General features: G+C 44.6%; 1 protein-coding gene across 1 annotated transcript in view; it reads right to left on the bottom strand.

Moving 5' to 3' along the window:
• Window positions 1-23235, bottom strand: part of IKZF3 (IKAROS family zinc finger 3) — a 128496-nt gene that overhangs the window by 62017 nt on the left and 43244 nt on the right. Inside the window, exons 2-3 of the mRNA XM_075350138.1 lie at window positions 5882-5935; window positions 1163-1297 (exon numbers count right to left, since the gene is read on the bottom strand). Coding sequence (XP_075206253.1) covers window positions 1163-1297; window positions 5882-5935 — 189 coding nt within the window. The remainder of the gene's footprint in view (window positions 1-1162; window positions 1298-5881; window positions 5936-23235) is intronic.

The following is a 23235-nucleotide window of genomic DNA, read 5'->3' on the forward strand; positions in this document are numbered from 1 at the left end:
AAATTATTATTTTATCTTCCATTTTTGTTATTTTTAAACATTTTTTTTATTTAAGTGGGCAACAAAAAAAGCTAAATTATAAAACGTTTTACAGTGGCTGTAACATCAAGACATACTGATTCCAATGGCTGCTTTAGCAACCAGAAGATTGTCTATTACATGATGCCAATTCAGTCTAATATGTGGCCAAGTAAGAAACTTGACTTCCATATATTTTTACTTTAAAAGCTGAAATTGATTCCTTGGAGGGCGACTGAATCGGAATTGAATTACCGTACTTAATAAAAGAAGATTGAAGAATTATGCATTAAAATTGTATATTGTTCAATTCAACTCCAAACTGGACACCTCTTCGTTAATTCTGAGGTCTCCAAATATCGTCTTCCAATATCAGATCCTGCATCGCAGTTATCGGCTAATTTTAATGTCTGTCACGTCCACAGTGAGTTGTACACATTATTGATGAGAAACTAACATCACATGTGGTCTCACTGATAACTGAATTGACTAATTGGAAGTAGTTTTTGATATGTTGATGTATTTACCAAGTGATCCTCTCTATTGTCCTGTTTCGTTGATCAGCAATGAATAGTGTAAGATATACAGTAGTGGTGCCAAAAATGCCAGAGCAAACAATGCACTGCAGCAGCTCTCTATTCTGACCAAAATTAGGTTTCTTAGTATCACCTCTGATATCCCTATGCCCAAAAGGCCATATAGGACAACACTATACTCCTAAGTGGCTGACCTAGACAGAACAGGGCTCCTGTGCAAGAAAACTATATGCCTCCTTTGCAGTCTGTCTTTGGAGGAGCCTGTTGCTTTCGAAGTGGAAGTGGCTCCCATACATACTGGACCCCTGTGCGGTTGCACAGGTTGCACCAATGTTATGTCCACCCCTGGCTCTGTGTTCAACACTCTCCTTCAAATATCGGATGCACAATTGTTTTATTACTTTTCCCATTCACTTTTTAGACTGTGGTTTAAGAGAATGAACGGTATGGGTCATATAATCTTGGAAAAGGTATCTCATTCAATCTGTATTGTGTGACCCCCTACTCAAAGGGGCTGTGTAAATAAAGTCATTGTCTCACTCAGGCATAAAACCAATGCACAAGTAATTTTAAAACTACAGAACCAAATATTACAAATGACTCTTCACCGTTATTGGTCTCTCCTTGGAGATCGGCCTGCTCTATGTCCTCTGATTGTGGCTCATCCTCTTCGTTACAGTGCTGGTATTTGGCAGCACGGGGGTCGGGCTCTGTGGCTCTTTTTAAAGAACAAACACTAAGATCTGAAATAGAAAAATGATTGTGCCATGTCAAAGAAACCAAAGGAAACTCAAAATGCTCAATCACACTTGTGATGACAGATTTATCAAGACAGGGTGCTGAACCAAAATTGCTCACAGCCCTACATAAAGAAAATGGTTAATTTTTTCTTCTTGCTACGATAGAATTCAAAATCACCATCCCTCCACCACTACAATTAAAGCAAGTCTCCACCCTAGCATTTTTTTCATGCATAAATATTATGAATATTTCATGTATAGTGATCCTACCAATCTGGTGCCCTCTGTTTGCCTCCCAATGTCTCCTCATCTCTGATCATACATTCTTTCTTTCTGCTTCCAAGACGGCCACTATAACGAGATTGAGCCCAATGGTAAGTTTAAATGCCTCCCCTTCCATGCTTTCGTGTCTGTGGGATATGGAGGGCAGAGGAGGTGTGGTGTAGACTTACTGTGCCGCCCCCGTACCAGCAGCCGGCGCTGCTCGGATCCGGACCTTCAGGGGTGGTGGCCCGAGGGTCTCCGGACCCGGGGGGTCTCGCGGGCACACGCCGAATAAATGGGGGGACGTAGATGTACGGGCTAGGCCGTAGTAAGCTTGTGACGTCACCCACGGTGTGTGGTGAGGTGGGACACCACCACTGCTGTTATGGGGCACCTGGGGGGATGTTGTGCAGCAAGTTGTTAACCCCTCTGTGGGTAGGGGATGGTGGCCCCGGGGCCTGGTGGCTCGGTGCAGGGGATGGCGACCGCAGGGGGTGCTGGTGTACTCACTGTTAGTAAAACACACAAGTATCTGGTAAACCAAGGTGATGGTGGCCGGTGCCGCGGCCGGTTGTGTTCGGGTCTCCCATCCGGCTGGTGGTCTTTATCCTTTTCCTGCACTGCTTTATGTAAGGTGGACTTTCTTTGTGTGAAACTCAGGAGTCCGCTCCCGGCTGGATGTGGCCTAAGGAGCCGTGCCCGCAGACGCTGGCCCGTGGGATCTATGGGCCCTGGCGGTGACCTGTTATCCCTAATCGGTGGGCTGTTGTCTTCTATGAGGGACTTTGGGTGGGACAGGACCTCTAGTCCTGGCCTCAATCTGTTAATTAACCAGTTCCACTTGGTTCTGGTCCTGGCTTCAGGGTCCGAGTACCCCCCTTTGTGCAACAGTTTCCGGGTCGGTTCCCCGTGTCGGTACCGGCGGGCTACAACCCTGTCCAAGTCCACCTCGGTTCTGCCGAGCCATCTTCCCGTCTCCTGCTGACGGAGACCACCGTCTGCCTCCTAGCCAGTGGCACCAGGGCTCCTACCCTGGTACGTTCAACTTGACTTCCCAGCTGGAGCTACCCTTAGCTCCAGCCCACACTCCTCTCCAAACTCCTCTCTGACCTTAACTGCTCTTTTTCCTGCCCTGGGTTGTCTGGACCCCTGGGTGGGCGTGTCCCAACCGCCTGGTCACACCCACTGGTGTGTCTATCTTTCCCTAAGGGGGGGGTGACTAGGGTTTCTGGTTGGCTGTATGTTTCCTAGTGAGGGAACGGTGTAATGCGGGGGCCTAACTGTGACTACCTGGTTTTGCCAGGGCGTCACAATACCACTGCCCTCCAATGCCTCTGCGGTGACAATCTTGGAAGCAAGAAGAACACAATACTAATGTGAGTGGATAAGGAAGAAGGAGGTAAGCTGAAAGTACCAAGGTGAGTGTGAGTGACTATACATGATAAACATTTAGTTATTTTTCAGACCCAGGGTACTGGGTCACTTCAAAACAAATCCATTACCTATCTTGTGCTTTCCATGAAATAACTATTTTGAATCATCTTTTCTTATCACTCTATGGCCAATCCTGTTATTCCTTCTAGAAATTTATGAATAAACACAAAACTTGCACTCACAAAGATCCCCTTTAGTTTAGATTTTACAGTGATCACCTTTCAACTACCCTTAGGTATCGTCACACTTTAGTGACGCTCCAGCGATCCCACCAGCGATCTGACCTGGTCAGGATCGCTGGTTCGTCGCTACATGGTCGCTGGTGAGCTGTCAATCAGGCAGATCTCACCAGCGACCAGTGACCAGCCCCCAGCCAGCAGCGACGTGTGGAAGCGATGCTGCGCTTGGTAACTAAGGTAAATATCGGGTAACCAAGTGTGATGCCCTGGACTATCCAGGTCGTCCCAGGTAGACACAACAACACTACACCCCCCTTCCCAGTTACGTAACACCAGTCAAACTAAAAGCCTTGTCACCACCCTCCAGGTTTGATGTCCACACCAGGGGGGGTGGAGCCAGGCAGTTGGCTCCACCCACCGAGGAGTTCACAGGCCTGGAGGCAGGAACCTAGGAGTCTAGTTGAAGCCAAGGGCAAGAGATCCAAAGGACCAGCGTCTGCGGGCAAATGGGCTCCTACGACAGATATACGTCGGGGAAGTGGACTACCAGTGCTTAGGCACAGGAGTCAAGATTCATACACAGAGGTGCAGGAGAAAAGCGGACATTACCACCCTAACCTGGGAAAAGCTGCAACCGGCTGCGGGCCCCGTTCATCACTCCGTTTGGTTTACCAGTGACTCCAGTGTCTTGTGTCAGAGTGAGTACACCAGTGCCATCAGGCAACGCGCTGCGCTGCACCGCAACACTACACGCTGCACCCGGGCCCTGGCCCACCGGACCCCGGGACCAACATCCCCTACCCACAGAGGGGTCAACACCTAGCTGCGCTACTACACCGCTCCCGGGGCCCCCACACCTTCATCGCAGTGGTGGTGTCCACAATCACCACAACCTGTGGGTGGCGTCACGAATTATCCCTTCAAATCAAACACCCCAAATCCCCGCGTGTAGCGCCAACTCCCTTGCAGAGCGACGTGACCCCCGGGTCCATGAGAGGCTCGAGCCACCACCCGCAGTGCGAGCACGGATCCGAGCGGCTCGGCGATCGCAGCCGAGCCCGCGGGGCGGTACATAAGCAAAGGACTTCCCTTGGTTACCCGATATTTACCTTGGTTACCAGCGCACACCGCTTAGCGCTGGCTCCCTGCACTCCTAGCCAGAGTACACATCGGGTTAATAAGCAAACCGCTTTGCTTATTTACCCGAAATGTACTCTGGCTACGTGTGCAGGGAGCCGGCACTGGCAGCCTGAGAGCGGCGGACGCTAGGAACCAAGGTAAATATCGGGTAACCAAGCAAAGGGCTTCGCTTTGTTACCCGATATTTACCTTGGTTACAGCTTACCGCAGGATGCCAGACGCCGGCTCCCTGCTCCCTGCACATTCAGATCGTTGCTCTCTCGATGTCAAAACACAGCGATGTGTGCTTCACAGCGGGAGAGCAACGTCCAAAAAATGAACCAGCACTGTGTGTAACGAGCAGCGATTTCACAGCAGGGGCCAGATCGCTGCTCAGGGTCACACACAGCGAGATCGCTGATGAGGTCACTGGTGCGTCACAAAAACCGTGACTCAGCAGCGATCTCTCTAGTGATCTCGCTATGTGAGAAGTACCCCTAAGTGACCAGGTAAGTATAGGTTATTTTGTTGAACTTTTTTGCATTGTGTGTTTTCTGGCCGGTATTAAAATATCATGGACAACCGTTATAACAATAAAGTATCTCACAAGGAATGCGTGAATTTACTAAAACAGACATGTGAGGAGATTATTTCTAAAAAAAATTATTATTATTTCTAGTAAATTAAGTTATCCAAGGCACCAGAATGGATATTCATGTCTTTATAGTCCATAGTGCATATAAAAGTGAAATGCCCAATAAAAAGACCTTCATTTTCTGGAATTATTGCATCTGCCATGTCAGAGAAAACGTTTTAATTAGCAGGAGACTGCAAGAGGGGTCTGCCTTTTTTTGCTCTCAGTTCTCACACTGGGAGTTTGTGGAAGGTGAATTGGTCAGTTCCTTTCACAGGGTGTTTGTTCTATATGGTGGTTTTGTGTCAGTGTGGCGATGTGGCCTTGAGTCAGGTTGACTTAGCCTTGCAGCATGGTTGTTGTGTGGCACCAGGTCACCTGCCCTGTGGGTGCACCATCATGGTGGCGGTGGTTGGCACTTGGCGCTGCACCTTTAAGGCTACAGATAAGTTAGGGATCCACTCAGAGGTTCGTCGTGACATGGCAGCGTGCTTCATACAGTCTGATCAGAATGCTAAACCAAGAACCTCATTGTTCAGGTACAAAAATTTTTGCCTAGCAGCATTTGATCAACTTATAATTTTTGGATGTGCAGTTCATGTCTTTTTTTTCTCCAGCTATGTTGCATGTCAGAGAAAATATACTTTGAAGAACCGACCGGGGACCATAGTTGAGTACCAGACTAGTCTAGCTCTGCCTCTGGATAGCTTCTCCAAGTGCATATACATAGCAAGAGACCTGTCAATCACCTACGGCAGCGCTGGGAAGAGCGGTCGGACTCATCTCATCTTCGGCTATGATCCCCGGCTGGATTTTTAAAGTATATTTTCTCTGAAAGGCTGGGGCATTTCAGGGGATAATATACCTTGCAGTAGTTGTGCAACCAGGCTGCGAATCATGCTACCCACAGTTTGGGCAGCATGACTCACCTGACAGATTCCCTTTTATTGACTTTACCTGCTGGTTGTGGCTGTTCCTGATAGTTCACAGAATCCATACTTGTATCCACATCTGCAATAAAAAAATGATATTTTGTATGATTAATAGCTTATCATGGCACAGGGCACTAACCGTTAGTGAGGTAATAATAATAATAATAATAATAATAATAATATTATAAGGTACTCGTTTCTTGTGCCCCACACGTTACATGAAGGTGAGGGTCCTGGCTGGGTGAGTAGATTTCATATAAAGAGGCACGGTGTCCTTGCAAGTCACATGATGCAGGTGACTTTGGCTTGCAAGGGCCAAATGTTGAACAGGTCAGTGAGAAAGACCACGACTCAAAAATATTTTTTTTACTATACAGTAACTTGGTGGGGATTATGTACAGTAGATAACGGGTACACAGCTTAAAGAATGTTTCTTTCACGATCCAGAGCATTTCCATACGCAGTCTCAATTCCTTTCTACTAACTCACTTGAACTCAATTTCTACTGGTTCACCTGTCTTCACCACAACCCAGCTCAGTACTACAGTCCAGTTAGTGAGAATCCTATTCGCAACCTGCAGTTCTGCGTCTTTTTTCCTCTTAAAGAGATTTTTTTGCCAATATGGCCTGTACTTTGCCTAGCTACTCCTGATGCCTTGGAACTCCCATATGGGGCACTCTCTTATTCTCAGGTTCTCTGTTCCATCCTGGCCTGTGACTTCTCTAAGGTATAAACTCAGGGCGTTACAGCTAGGTGCCCTGTCCCAGGACCCATATCCGGTTGACCACTCTGTCTTTCCAACTATTTTCCTTTCTCTCTACTCATGATCACTGTAGATTGTAAGCTCTCACGAGCAGGGTTGTATTTTTTTTTCCCCTCTAAATATTGTATTTCTATAACTGTTACTTGTTTGTATATGATCCTCCTGAATTGTAAAGCGCTACGGAATATGTTGGCGCTATAGAAATAAAGATTATTATTATTATTATTATTATCACGCCACTGCCTTAGTCTTCATTCACGTCAGGGACACCCATGTCATATAGCTCGGCTTACTAGTCAGACCTTAGGTATGCTTCTACTGCAAGCTGGGCACTATCTGACCTCAACAGGAAACGGTCTCTGTCCCTTCCACTCTGGGTTAGTCTGAACATTAACTCTTACTCTCCCTACTGTCAGGCAAAATACAATCTATCACTAATAACACCTCACAATACACATTACACATCATAACAATACTTGTGTCTTCAAGGGGTAACGTAGGTAGTATGTATATCTCAATACAATGTTTAGAGGGTATTAAATCAATCATACTTTATGTCAATTCATATGTGCTAGTATGTAGTCATGAGAAGGTGATGCCAGTTGGTGCCACTTCTATATGAGCTGTACAATTTCACAAGGCACGTACCACAGGTGGCGTCACAAACTATTATCCCCTGAAAAGGCTGCTTTACACGCAGCGACATCGCTAGCAACATCGCTAGCGATAGCACCCGCCCCCGTCATTTGTGCGTCACGGGCAAATCGCTGCCCGTGGCAAACAGTATCGCCGGTACGCGTCACACCAACTTACCTTCCTAACGACGTCGCTGTTGCCGGCAAACAACCTCTTTTTTAAAGGGGCGGTTCGTGCGACATCACAGCGACGTCACACAGCAAGCCACCAATAGAAGTGGAGGGGAGGAGAGCAGCCGCATGAACGTCACTCCCATCTCATTGCCGGAGGACGCAGGAACGCTGTTGTTTGTCGTTCCCGGGGTGTCACACGTAGTGATGTGTGCTGCCTCAGGAACGACGAACAACCTGTGTCCTAAAAGATCAACGATTTTTTGAAAAGGAACGACGTGTCAACAATCAACGATTTGGTGAGTATTTGGGATCGTTAGCGGTCGCTCGTAAGTGTCACACGCAATGACGTCGCTAACGAGGCCGGATGTGCGTCACGAATTCCGTGACCCCAGCGACATCTCGTTAGTGACGTCGTTGCGTGTAATGGATCCTTTAATAATCCCCACCACCATTTTAAACGACACCGCTGGGGTCATGGAACTAGGCCTTGTCGCCGCGACATCCTCCCAAACAGAACCACGGCCCGGTAACGAGTGCTCCCCAGGCTCCGGTGGGGCGTGTCACAGCCACTTCTCATTATCAAGGGGGCAATGTTTATAATTGAAACCATTTAGGAAAACGGCTGTAGAAAGGTTTGTGAACAAAAAGAACAGAAGACGCAAATATAAGATGTCACAATAGTAAGCAGAGACTGAGGCAGAATCACAATCTACAGCTTCAGCAGATCTGATGAAAACAATATAGTGAGGTTTCCTCTGCTGCCTTCATCTTTTGTAGGACTCACCCTCTGACGTGTGATCTTTTATTTTGTGATCCCATTTCATTTAATTCTCAATCACTTCAACTCAATTACTGTATTTTTTTTTTTTTTATTATTATTATTTTCCGGTCGTGCAGAACCTGACTACAAATAAAGCCCTGCCTGCTGTTTTGCATAAAGAAGCCAAAATGCAAGAAAATTACACAGACATCAATGAATATATACTGGAAATTGTTCAGAGTTTCCTCCAAATTAGTGTTTCTTAATTGTGGACAGTCTAGAGCTACATGACGACTGCTGTGCATTGCCTGGTACGGGAATGATGAACAGCTCCAAACCAATATATGTAAAGGTGTTTTATTACTATTATTATTATTGATATTATTATTGATAGTAGTCTTTATTCAAATCAAGTTTGGCCACCCATTCATGAGTCTGTTAGGGACTTTCATTTGAATGCTGCAAAAAGGTATTCAGATAAGAAAATTACTTCAATGAGACAAAGGAGCCTAAATATAAAACTTTGGCCTCCATCAGACCTCTTACATAGAATCCAGTGTCTACTGGGGGCCAACTGTTCAGCTACATGCAAATATTACATTACTATCCTCATTCACAAGTTTACCTATCTTACTATAAAATAGTAGTAATTAGTTGAATGTCTGATGAATATATATATATATATATATATATATATATATATATATATATATATATAAAATGTCTGAAGTGTATTGTGGCAATTACTGCTCATAAGTATGAGTGGCGGCTCATTCCTGCAAAGGGGCCCACCTGTGAATTCCCCCATTCTCCTGTGGGCCAGTCCTCTGCTTTAACTGCCCGAAAGTACAAAGTAGTCTATTTCAAATTACGATATGACATAAAAGATGGTCACTGTGCAAACAAAGTCAAATCGAGTCTAAAGTTTCATGGCTTGGACTCCCATTTGCTTCATTGAAGTGAATAGCTTTGACTGCAGCATATCTGAATACCATTTTTTGGGGTATTCAGATGCAAGTCCCTGAGAGAGTACTGAATGTGGTCCAAGCTGTAGTCTGAGCCCAGCCTATGTGTACTTTTATTAATATAATTAATAACAGGACATTTTATTGGTGGCCACAAAGACTAGACATTTGGTAAAGGGGCACTGGGAACTAGTTGTATCCTAGTAGTCACAAGTTTGTGGCTCTTCAGATGTTTCAAAACTACTAATTTCATCATGACCTGATGACAATCTACAGTAAACAAGATGGTCCTCACTATAAATCAATAGGATCAGTTGACACAGTATCATGTATTTAATTAACAGCAAAAGCCATAATGTCAGAAGGAATAGAACCTTATTCAAACTTATTGGAAAACTAATTACACAGAGATCAAATGAATCTCAGAAGACGTATGTGAACTGTGTTAGAAAACTTTGAACAGCGTAGACTGTTTCTTTTTAACGCTTTTGTGCCTTGAGAGAAACAAGCCAAGCGTAGATTTATCAGGGAGCAAAACACTTTCAAAAATGAGCATTACTCTAATTTCCAAATCTCTCTCTTCAGATGTCATCCGTGACCAATGTGGATACTTAGATCTAGAGGAGTAGAAGCACTTCAAAGCTTACACAATGTAATGTGGTGCAATGGATATGCTATTTCCCACCAGTGACTGTCTGGTTCAGCGTAATCATACTGAGGTAGAGAAATGATGCAGAGTTTAGAAATGTGTTTTTTTTATTGATGTCTATGGGAATATTATTATATGCATACTGAAAAAAATTGACATTTTGAAAATACAATGAGCCAAATTCAGCATCATTTGTAGAGTTTTTTTTAAATCACTTTAGTTTTTTTTACTTACAGTTTTTGCTGACTTCTTTGTTTCATATTCAAATGATTTTTGTGCACATTCTAAAATTGTCCTTTTTTCATGTCTTTTTAACCCCTTAACGAATGAAAATATCATCAAGGGGTAATCACCTTTGGCTGCTACAGGCAGCCTGCAGTGATTCCTGCACATGTCAGCTGATTTGAACAGCAGACATGTGTGATCCGCGATCCACCCGCACCTGATTACCCCATAAATCGTGCTGTTAAACTGTGACAGCACGATTTAAAGGCCTCCATCGGCGGCGCCATGATGTGATCACAGAATGCCGATTTTTGCCATGGTAGCACAAGGTCATGTGATGACTCCTGTAGCTCATATGACTCACTTCCTGTTTCACCTGGCTGAATACTGCCTGTAACAAGAGGTGAGTATTTTTTGTGATCACAGCTGTGTAGCTGTGATCAACAGAAATGAGTGAGCGATCAGACTGCTGATCCTTATAGTCCCCTAGGGGAACTAGTAAAAAAAAAAAAAAAGATTTAAAAGATAAAAAAAAATAAAAAAACCTAAAAGTTTAAATCATCCCCCATTGAAAATTAAAGGGTTAAAAAATAAAAAATATGCACACATTTGGTATTGCCACTTTCAGAAATGCCTGATCTATCACATATAAAATCAATTAATCTGATCGGTAAATGGTGTAGCGGTAAAAAAAATTGAAACGCCAAAATTACATTTTTTTGGTCGCTGCAAATTTTGCACAAAAAGCAATAACAGGCGATCTAAACGTAACACCTGCGCAAAAATGGTACCGTTAAAAACATCAGCTCGAGACGCAAAAAATAACACATCATTGAGCCATAGGTCCTGAAAAATGAAAATCCTATGGGTCGCAGAAATGGTGCAAAAAGAGCACCACTTTTTTGGGCAAACTTCTGAATTTGTTTTTAACTACTTAGATAAACAGTAAACCAACGCATGTTTGGTGTCTACAAAGTCGTACCGACCTGAGGAATCATACCAACCTATCATTTTTACCATATAGTGAACACGATTAATGCAATATACCAAAAACAATCGGAACAATCGGATTTTTTTTGCAGTTTTCCAGTACACTATATGGAAAAACTGATGGTTTTATTTAAAAGTACAACTCATCCTGCAAAAACAAGCCTTCATATGGCAAGATTGTCAGAAAAATAAAAAAAGTTATGGCTTTTGGGGAGCAAACCCCCCCCCCCAAAAAAAAACAACCCTGGAAATCGCCCGGGGGTGAAGGGGTTAAAGGGGCTGTCTGGTTGAATTTCACAAGTTTGTAATCACTCTATGTGGCACTCTATGTGACTACAGACTTGTGAATCCTGACATCAAACCCTGGGCACTGTGATTCTCCAGTGTCAGAGCTGAATGTTGGCCACATGGATGCGAGTATGTGATACCTATACTCCCAGCCACATTCTGACTAGATGTCCGCAGCCTCTCTCAATACATTTGCATTGAGCAAGACTTCGCCTAGTAGGATTCTGGCTGAGAGTATGCATATCACAAACTCACGGCCATGTGGCCACTATTCCCGACTCTTATACCGGTGAATCCTCACTGTCTGTGTGTGCGCGACGTGAAGATTCACAATTTTGCAGTCAAACAGAGTGACTGCAGACTTGTCATTTTGGACCGGTCAACCCGCTTAACTGGTTTTTCAATGTGTTAGTGGGAAAAGTTGCATGTGTCACACGTAATGTTGCGAAAATTGGGCCCAATGTGTCCAACATTCAACAGATCGCCATAGTTCCAGCTTCTAAAAGCCTTAGCTGTTCGCTAGGAGAACCCTTCCTGGAAATCAGCAAACTAAATAATAATAATGTAGACTCAGTATAACCCTGTCCCCACGTTGTACCTTATAGGCAGGTGTACCCGAATTTTTTTCTAAAACAGCTATTTTTGCACAAGATTTTGCTACTCCATACATTGATAGAGTGACTTTCATTAAAGAGTAACTAAACTTTGAACATGATATTACATATTTCGGCAGGCAATTTAATTACCTGTATATCTGTGGGGGAATCTGGGTCCAGAGACCCTCACCAACCATTCAACAGACCTCCAAACAATGCGCAGTTCAGCAGATAGGAGTGCACAATTCATTTCTGAGAGTAGGGTACGGGCCCAATAGAAAGCATAGGCTTTGTAGATAGGCTGCTTCGTGGCATATGTAATATGTATATGTAATATAGTATATTTCAGTGTGTCAAATATGAAAAATCTTATTCAATCTTCTTTCTACAGATCTCAAATAAAATATTTCAAGTAAATTCTGAGGTTCTCATCTCAGCATCCACAAAAGATCTAAAATGCAGCTGAGGATCAATTTCTACATTTAAAAAAATTGATAAATTGCGCATACTGTTCCTATTTTCCTTATGTGTGAAATGTGTTCAGACTTTTTCACAAGTATAAGCTTCTATTAAATACCATGTGTTTAGCTAAATTGGGTTTGTAGGAAATGGGAGGGTCACGCTTTATACTGACACTATCTGAGGTGATATATTTAGTCTTCACCAGTGAAGATGGTATAGATTTTTTAGTGATCATCCACTGATATAAATGTGTCTTTTCGGTGGTAGATACAGTGAAAAAAATCAGTGTGCTGAGAAATATTTTGTTTTAGACATAAAAAGTACTGAATCTTTCTAAGGCCACGTGCTTACCTTGAGTATTTCGCGAGTTTTTTACCTCAGTATTTGTAAGAGAAAACCAGGAGAGGAACAATCAGAGGAAAAGTATAATAGAAATTTGGGCACCACTTCTGTATTCTTTACCCACTCTTGGTTTTGGCTACAAGTACTGAGGTAAAAAACTCACCAAATACTCAGCGTGTGCACAAGGCCTTATAGACTTCCTAAAATTCAGTCCTTGAAACCAAACATCACGTCTCTCTACCAGCACAAATGTATGGACATGCTTCAAGAATACAAGTGTACACATTGTAATGTCACGCGGTTACTGTCCCTCAAACTAGGGGACCCAAGGCTAGCCTTAATCTCAGGATTACTCCTGATGGTGGAGATGCCTTAAGGGTGCTATACACGCTGCAACGTTGCTAACGTTAGCTAGCGATGTCGAGCGCGATAGCACCCGCCCCCGTCGTACGTGCGATATGTGGTGATCACTGCCGTAGCGGACATTATCGCTATGGCAGCGTCACACGCACATACCTTGTCAGCGACGTCGCTGTGACCGCCGAACAATCCCTCCCTCAAGGGGGAGGTGTGTTCGGCGTCATAGCAACGTCACTGCTGCGTCACTAAGTGGCCGGCCAATAGAAGCGGAGGGGCGGAGATGAGCAAGGACGTAACATCCCGCCCACCTCCTTCCTTCCGCATTGCCGGTGGACGCAGGTAAGGAGATGTTCGTCGTTCCTGCGGTGTCACACACAATGATATTTTGTTTTAGAACGACCTCTTCAAAACCAACGATTTTTACCACTTTTGGGATCGTTGAAGGTTGCTTGTACGTGTCACACGCGATGTCGCTAACGGCGCCGGATGTGCGTCACAAACACCGTGACCCTGACGATAAATTGTTAGCGATGTCGCAGCGTGTAAAGCACCCTTTAGTCCCATTCCTGGCTATGCTCCTGACCAGTACTATTCTGTAACCCCCCTCTCCTAAGTGAATTTTTTTTATTTTTGCATACTCACATTTTGTCAAACATGATTTTTTGATTATTTATTTTGTGGAACATATATATATTTTTTGTTTTATTTTTAGGATTTTGTTTAGTATGGGGATACGGAAAAAAAAGCATCCTGACATTTTTTTGCCCGTTTTTTTTTTCTATTCCACACATGAAATATTGGCAGATTGTAAGCAGAAGCCTTCTGAAAAATTGTCAGGTCACTTCTTTTAGCTACTTTACGGCTTTGGAAGGCTGAAATGGTTAAAAGAAGGGGCAAAAGATGGAGCACATGCACAAAAAGTTGTTTTGACTTTGCAGTGTATATGTTCATTCTGTTTAATGTTTTTTTAAAGCACTTTTTCAGGCGAGTTCCAGGCAGAATCTGTCGGAATAAAAACATTGTGCACATACTCTTACAGACAGGCTACTTGGATAGCCCTAGGGGGTTTGGTGGAGATTATTAATGTTAAATGGGCAACTATAAGTTATTAATTTTACGGGTTCACTTACTTTTTCATGCTAATCTGCAGATGTTTGCTTAAAGAGGTTGCCCCCTACTTTTACACTGATGGCCTATTCTTAGGATAGGTCATCAATGTAATTTCAGCCGGGGCCCGACACCCTGCACCCCGCCATTCAACTGTTCTCGATGCTGACCGCGCCAGCAGACAGCTAGAAATGCCTATTGATCTGAATAGGAGGCGGATGTGCAGTACCCGTCCGTGGCCACTATCAGAAGACGGAGCAGCTGAGGAACTTTTGCCTGCTGCCACTGCTGGCACCGAGAACAGCTGATCGGCGGACCCCGGATGATTTCACATTGATGACTTATCCTAAGGATAGGCCATCAATGTAAAAGTGGTGAGCAACCCATTTAATATGCTTATATAAAAAGCCACAAACGGTAATCTACCAGTTAAGCAAAATTGTGTTCATCAATAGTTGTGGCTTCGACATCAGCTACTTTTTTTGCAATTGTATCTTCACATTATAGAAATGTTCCATTATTCCGGAGAATGAAAATAATCGCATGCCACATAATATCATTCGCTATTCTTCCAGTTTCTTCCTGTAAAAATGGTCAGATGTCTTTTATGTAACAGATGCAAGAAGATGTGGTTTAAGAAGCGTCTCCACCTGCTGATAATGTAGTTTCATAGAAATGACTCACAGGTAACTTTTACTCATCTTGACTGGTAATGTTTTCTATTGCGCTAAACCCTGTAACAACACAAACGTACATCCCTGCTTGAGAATGGAGTTTGGAAAATCTATTCTTGTAGTAAGTGGATTTGCCAAGTGTCGGAGATGTTTACTGAGGCCTCATACACCCATGCCTTAGTTTCTCTCCATCTGCATAATGAGGGGGCTAAAAGCAGGCGGCCTGGGAAAGTCTCATGCAAAATGTATTACAGGAACCAGGGGAGTAAAAATAATATATTACAAGTGGTCTGAGTCAGAGAGAAGTGCTAACATGCTTATATTACACCCTAATAATATCTGAACATATGTGTGAACAATCATCTAGGATGTATAAATCATTGAGGAAAAAAATAGTATTTTGAAAAAATACTTTAATTATTGGAAACTACTAAAATATTGTACTCTTTGAAATCAAGACTCTTACCTATTAGAACATATTATCAAATACAAGAAAGGACTCCTTACAAGGGCTATCCATCTTTAGGGACAATTATTTTCTTTCTTAAAAGCATTCTTTTTTTGGGGCAAAAAAAAAGTATTTTTGTAATCCTGTTTCATAAAATGTTTTGCCTGTCTTCTATGGCTTCTGTTTTGCGCTGAAAATAGCTGGCTGCAGAAGGAGTTAACTGAGAAACTGTTAGTGAGCTTATTTTAAGAATTTCTAACTCTTAAGGCCCCGTCACACGCTTCGATATATCTAACTATATGTCATCGGGGTCACGGAATTCGTGAAGTACATCCGGTATCGTTAAAGATGTCATAGCATGTGACACCTCCGAACGACTGTTAACGAGCAAAAATACTCACCTTATCGTTGCTCGTTGACACGTCGTTTATTTTCAAAATGTCGTTCCTCCTTCTGCGCTTCGGTTGTTCGTCGTTCCTGAGGCAGCACACATCGCTACGTGTGACACCGCGGGAATGACGAACACAGCTTACCTGCGTCCCGCCGGCAATGCGGAAGAAAGGAGGTGGGCGGGATGTTATGTCCCACTCATCTCCACCCCTCCGCTTCTATTGGGCGGCCGCTGTGTGACGTCGCTGTGACGCCGAACGTCCCTCCCCCTTCAGGAAGAGGATGTTCACCGACCACAGCGACGTCGTTAAGGAGGTAAGTACGTGTGACGGGGTAAACGACTTTGTGCGCCACGGGCAACGAATTTCCCGTGACGCACAAATGACGGGGTCAGGTGCGATTGCTCATGCGATCGCACGATATATCGTACCGTGTGACGGGGCTTTTAGGCCAGTATCACACTTGCGAGTGTCTTGGGTGTAACTTGCGCGAGTCTCTCATTGAATCACCCGCCACGACCGCACACTCTTTGGACAGGAGCGTCTCAGCTGCAGAGAGATACATGCGACCGACCCGCCCCTGTCAGGAAAGAGTGCAGCCGTGGCGGGTGATTCAATGAGAGACTCGTGCGAGTTGCACGCAAGGCACTCGCAAGTGTGATAGTGGCCTTAGCTATATTTTTCAGAGCTTCTCTCAGATGATTGATGATCAAAGACCACATCAAAGTTGAATGTGCAGGGAAACAAAGAGCCTCTAAAAGAAAATGATAGGTTATCAACATCAGATCAATGAGGATCAGAGATCCGGCACCCCCACTGATCAACTGTTAATAGTTCTGGCAATAACGGCATATAAATATTGTAGGGAGCAGAACAACGCGGCTGTGTAATTGAAATATATAGGATCTGAGGTGCAATACCCGGCAGCAGGCACTGAGCAGTGTGCTGGAGCTGTGGTTTTAGACCATACTATTGGATACGTCAAAACAGAAGGACACTCTGGAATGGAGGTGAGACGCCAATCAAAGAGATACGCTCTGCCTCATTATAGTGTGTGGCTTTGTCAGGGTTTTCGTCCAAATGCTATTTTTTTGGGAAGCCTGAAATAGAGTCTCGATCGTTGGTTCAAACACGTGGTAAACCAAACCAAGTTAGTATCAGCAGACCCTCGGACAGCCTGTGTATGGACTGTGAATTACGGTGTCTGAATTCAGGGTATCATTTGGTCACTAATACCATATGAAACTTCAAACCCGGCAGGTCATATAGATAGAAACACCATGGCCATGATATACCTTCTCTTCCTATGCACTGCAGCTGTACAATGTTCAGCTGAAAAGCAAATGACTGCAGCCTTGGGTCAATTGTCATTTCTTGCTGGGTGTTTTACAGTTAGTTAGCTGGGTTCTCTCTCTGACTGTCTGCAAGGGAGAACTGCCGAGTGACCAGGTGACAAAAACCCAAGCCCCTTGGGATTTAACATGGCTGCCAAAAAGCTACATACTGTCACAGAAACACAAGAGCAAGAAAAATCTGAAGCAAAAACAGCTGAACTTACAATAAAAAGACGACAAGTAATTAACTATTATTAATTTTTAGAAGCACAGCCAAGGTTTTATAAAAAAACAATAAAGGCAATTTTGAACATGTAGTCCAATCCAAGGAAAACATGATACAGGGCTAGAGAGGCTCATGAGACTGATACCATTTTATAAGAAAAGATACTGTATAACTTATTTATTCATTTATATAGCTGCTTGCTCTGAGTTTAGGAATCCAGAGGGTGGTCATAGGGCAGTAGACACAAGCAAGGCCATCAATCGTTGAGTAAGACCACCCACTGAATTTATAGATCTATGTACATGAAGCAGGGAAATTATGATGCATTTTTTCCAAAAATTACATACTAATCTGCTCAGCTCCTCTTCCTCTCAAACATTATGCCTAGATATGACAATGTTTTAAACCTGACAGGTTTGCTTTACATGTAGTATATATCCACTATTCTGCACAAAGTGTCTCAGTTATCATAAAAGTCTATAAAGTAAACACAAAAAGGATATGCACTGCAAGATGCTCATGGACACAGTTCACAGGGGTAAGACCCTAATTAAAATTAGTACAAGAATTTAACTTTTCTCATAAAGTTTTTTATTAGCCTTTGCTATTTTGAGTATGTATCTTAGGTTAAGTTCCTACAATGACTTATTGGTGAGTCTTTGAAGCTGCAAAAACGCACTAAAAACGCAGGTAATCCACACAGAACTGTGTCAATAAGGTTTTGTCAAATCCAAATATCCGGAAGTATCAAAAATAAAGCAGTTAAATTTAACACAAAACACCTAAAAGAAAAAAAAGGAGTTTCAAAATTGTGATAAAAATACATGTCAAAAAACCACACTCAAAAATGCAAAGAAAATAAAACAATACACCTAATTTACTTAATTGGTGCAAAAAAATCTGCAGCATCATAAACTCACAAAATATTAATCGTGAGAACATAGGTTTAGGTTAAATTCCCACAATGAGTTTTTGGTGACTTTTTGACGCTTTGTATTCTTGCTGCACAAAAAAAAAAAGTAGCATCTAAGGCTATGTGCGCTCATAGCGTTCTGCCCTGCAGAAATTTCTGCAGCGATTTGAAAAGCACACGTGCGCTTCAAATCGCTGCAGAAAGAGTCCGTATGAAAAAAAAAAAGCCGATTTCATGCGCTCTGACTGCAGCCCCTCCCATAGACAGAGCGGGGGCTGCATGCAGAGTGCACGGAATAGTGACATGTCACTTCTTAGAACGCGCGCTTTGGGCAGCAGCCGAAGCGCTGCGCTCTAATACGCCACGTGCGCACGGCTCCTGCATAATCTTCAGAGATTATGCTGGGGACGCAGGACGCATGCAGTTACGCTGCGGTGCAGATCGCAGCGTAACTGCATGCAAATACGCAACGTGCGCACATAGCCTTACAGTTCCAATAATCTAAATAATTCCAGTACATCCTAGAATCATAAAGGCAATTCCCAGGATAATGTAAGTGTTTTTTTGATTGCTTTTGTATGTAATTAACCTTACTCCATAGCAAATAATATTATCCTTAGGCCTGAGTCACACTTGCGAGTGACTCACATTGCATCACCCGGCACGGACGCACACTCTCCCGACAGGAGCGGATCAGCTGCATGTATTTCTATGCAGCTGAGATGTTCCTGTCCAGAGAGTGTCACGACGTGTCAGGTGATGTGATGCGAGATGCAAGTGTGACTCCAGCCTTAAATGGAATCTGTCAGTAGGTTTTTGCTACTTCACCTGAGAGCAGCATAATATAGGCAAAGAGATCCTCAATCCAACGATGTATTACTCAGATTACTGGGTGCAGCTGTTCTGACACAATCAGAATTTTTAGGTTTAATCATCTAGCGGAGCAGAGGGAGCTGCCCCCACCAACACCAGGCTCTCAATAGAAATTGTGTATTAACAGTGAGGTGTCAATCACAGGAAGGGGTGTGCCGGACTGCCGTGCGCGTGAGATTGTAGTCCAAGCAATCATAAGGGTCTTACTGCTACAACTAATGTAGCAAATAAACAACAGATTGGACCTTGACAAGGCAGGCATCCCTGAATTTTATATTTTAACCCTTGCAGCATACTATTTTTAGATTACATAGCAAAAACTTGCTGACTAGCAGGTTGATAGCATTATTAAATTTTACCTTACCCGCACTAAGAACTCCTCTGCTGGGAGGAAATTCCTTTTATTTCTTCCGGCAGTGTTCGGCTTCCAGCCTGCGCGGGGTCAGGAACCACTTAGTGTATAGTGAGTGCCAGCTGTATCCACGTCCCCACACTGACTGACAGCCAGGTCTAATGCTGAGCTGCTGTCAGTCAGTGTGGGCGGTTTGGTTACAGCCACCACTCACTATGCACTGAGCGGTGACTTAGCCCGCCATGGCGAGCAGGTTGAAAACAGTATTACCCTGAAGATAAACCCTATATCTGCAAGTTAATAGTGTTTTTTTTTTTTTTACACATGAAAGGTTCCCTTTATATAAACTGCATTATATCTAAGATAATTTGAAAAAAAAAAAAATAATAATAATTTGCAGCACTCATTGATATTTAGTTTCTGACACTTGTTAGTAGGTGAAGTATACTACCCTTTAGATGTGCAGAAATTTAGATGGAAATATTAGACCACAAAAACGGTTTCACATATGCTGCACTTTAACTACAGTAGGTCCCTATGTGAGAACCATGATAACACCTCCTGCTTACACCTCACAAACCAAAGAACAAAGATATACACACACCAGAAACCTATATTTATTTGCTCCACTTAAATCCACATTTCCTTCCTACATTAGCGCTACCAAAATAATTCTGTGTTCAGAGCAAATTCTGTAAACATCACACCATATACTCCGTGTACATTATAGTCATTATTATCTTCTGTAAAAAAGATGGGGTATCACTAAAATGAAATATCAAAAGTTTATTCTGGAAGTTTTAGATACAGTCGAGAAAGTGGGCTCATCTTTATTGGGAACTGAAATAGAAATCTCCATGGGAGGATGGAGAGGGAGTGAAAAGGGGAAAATGGGAACATCATCCTCAACACATGAATTATCATATGTCTAAAAAACGGATTTTTGTGTACTCACCGTAAAATCGTTTTCTCTTAGCCATCATTGGGGGACACAGGACCATGGGTGTTATGCTGCCTATCCATAGGAGGACACTAAGTAGATGCAAAAGCCTAGCTCCTCCTCTGCAGTATACACCCCCTGGCCGGGCCCAGGCAACCTCAGTTTTAGTACACAAGCAGTAGGAGAAAAAAACAGTAAAAACTTCTCAACGGAGGAACATGAGAAAAGAAGAGTCATAACCAAATAAGGTACTGAGAGAACTAAGGCCCAACAGGGCAACAGGGTGGGTGCTGTGTCCCCCAATGATGGCTAAGAGAAATTGATTTTACAGTGAGTACACAAAAATCCGTTTTTCTCTGACGCCTCATTGGGGGACACAGGACCATGGGACGTCCTAAAGCAGTCCATGGGTGGGAAACATAAAAGAAGACAACACAACCCAAGGACTAGGAACCAGTCCCAGACAGCCTAGAGCGCCTACTGAGAGAGGTGCTCTACTGCCGTTTGCAGAATTTTCCTACCCAGATTTGCTTCAGTTGAAACCTGGGTATGGACTCTGTAATGCTCTGAAAACGTATGTAGGCTAGACCAGGTCGCAGCCTTACACACCTGTTCCACTGAAGCCTGATGTCGAATGGCCCACGAAGCGCCAACTGCTCGCGTGGAATGAGCCCGCAGCCCACTAGGAATGGGCTGGAGTTGCAAGCGGTAGACTTCCTGGATCGCAGAGCGAATCCAGCGAGCCAGAGTCGCCTTTGAAGCTGCCTGTCCCTTCTTAGGCCCCTCGGGAATGACGAACAAAGAGTCCGTTTTCCTAAAGGGGGCTGTCCTGGATATGTAATATCTGAGAGCTCTGACGAGGTCTAACGAATGCAGAGACCTTTCCACCCTATGAACCGGGTGTGGACAAAAGGAAGGCAGAACAATGTCCTCGTTCAAATGAAACGGGGTAAGAACCTTTGGAAGGAAATCCGGAAGGGGGCGCAGAACCACCTTATCCTGGTGAAAGATCAGAAAAGGCTCGCGGCAAGAGAGTGCTGCTAGCTCCGAAACCCGTCTGATGGACGTAATTGCCACCAGGAATGTTACTTTTCAGGACAGAAGAGCAAGGGAGGATTCCTTGAGGGGTTCAAAGGCAGACCTCTGGAGACTGTCCAGAACGAGGTTGAGGTCCCATGGTTCCAGCGGCCGTTTGTACGGGGGAACTAGATGGGAAACGCCCTGGAGGAAGGTCTTGACTTGCGGTTTTTGAGCCAGGCGGCATTGGTAGAATATTGAGAGCGCTGACACCTGCCCTTTAAGGGAACTGAGAGCCAACCCCGCTTGCAAGCCAGACTGTAGAAAGTCGAGAATTCTGGGGATGGCCAGAAGCATAGGCTGGACGTTAGTTTCCCTGCACCATGAAAGGAAGATTTTCCACGTATGGTGGTAAATGCGGGATGAAGCAGGCTTTCGGGCGCTGATCATGGTGGAAATAACCGCGGGGGAGAATCCCGCTCTTGTTAATACCCAGGTCTCAATGGCCATGCCGTCAGCTTCAGGGCTCTGGAGTTCTGATGGGAAATAGGCCCTTGGGTCAGCAAGTCTGGGATGTCTGGAAGGCGCCACAGTGCGTCTGTGAGCATTTGGACTAATTCGGCGTACCAGGCGCGCCTGGGCCAGTCCGGTGCTATCAGTATCACCGGGACTCCCTCTGCCTTGATCTTCCTGATTACCCGCGGCAGCAGGGGTAGAGGTGGAAATATGTAAGGCAGGCGGAATTGGTGCCAGGAGCAGACTAGTGCATCCGCGCCGATGGGCTGCGGGTCGCGTGACCTGGCTATGAACGCGGGTACCTTTGCATTCAACCTTGAGGCCATTAGGTCCACGTCTGGTGTGCCCCAGCGAGTGCAGATGTGTAGAAACACATCTGAGTGGAGAGACCATTCTCCGGCGGCCAGGCCTTGGCGACTTAGAAAGTCTGCTGCCCAGTTCTCTACCCCCGGTATGTGTACCACTGATATCACTGATCCTGACGATTCGGCCCAGCTGAGGATCTTGTGGGCCTTGAGATAAGCCGCTTTGCTGCGGGTGCCCCCCTGCCGATTGATATAGGCTACAGCTGTTGCATTGTCCGATTGGACTCGAATCTGACGACCCGCTAGCAGAGGGCAGAACGCTCTGAGCGTGAGGAAGATCACGCGGAGTTCCAGGATGTTTGTGGGTAGGAAAGACTCCTGGGGCGTCCAATGTCCTTGAGCAGTGTGGTGCCGGTACACTGCTCCCCAGCCTAGGAGGCTGGCGACCGTGGTCAGGACTAGCCAGTTCAATGGGAGAAAGGATCTCCCCTTCGATAGGGATGAGGACCGAAGCCACCAGCGGAGTGCGTACCTGACTGAAGGCGTCAGGTGAAGATGTCTGTCCAGGGAGAAGGGGTTCTTGTCCCAGGCCGCTAGAAGGGCTAGCTGCAGTGGGCGGAGGTGCAGTTGAGCAAAGGGTACTGCTTCCATAGCTGTCACCATCCTGCCGAACACTTTCATGCTGAATCGAATGGAGCGAGACGGAGGACGTAGAAGGCAGCGTACCGCTCGTTGAAGAGCGATCGCCTTGTCCTGAGGGAGAAGGATCAAGCCCCGACGGGTGTCCAGGGGCATGCCCAGGAAGGTGATGGATTGTGATGGGATCGGGGATGATTTGTCCAGATTCACTAGCCATCCTAAGCGGGATAGGGTGTCCACAGTGATCTGTACGCTGGTTGAGCAGTCGCGGAAGGAGGGGCCCTTGATGAGGAGGTCGTCCAAGTAAGGGAGAACGACTACTCCCCTGGCGTGAAGGACGCTCATGGCGGCCGCCATGACTTTGGTGAAGACCCTTGGTGCGGTGGCAAGGCCGAAGGGTAGAGCTACGAATTGAAAGTGAGAGTCCTGAATTGCG

Source organism: Anomaloglossus baeobatrachus, chromosome 5, assembly GCF_048569485.1.
Source record: "Anomaloglossus baeobatrachus isolate aAnoBae1 chromosome 5, aAnoBae1.hap1, whole genome shotgun sequence".
NCBI classification, from domain to species: domain Eukaryota; kingdom Metazoa; phylum Chordata; class Amphibia; order Anura; family Aromobatidae; genus Anomaloglossus; species Anomaloglossus baeobatrachus.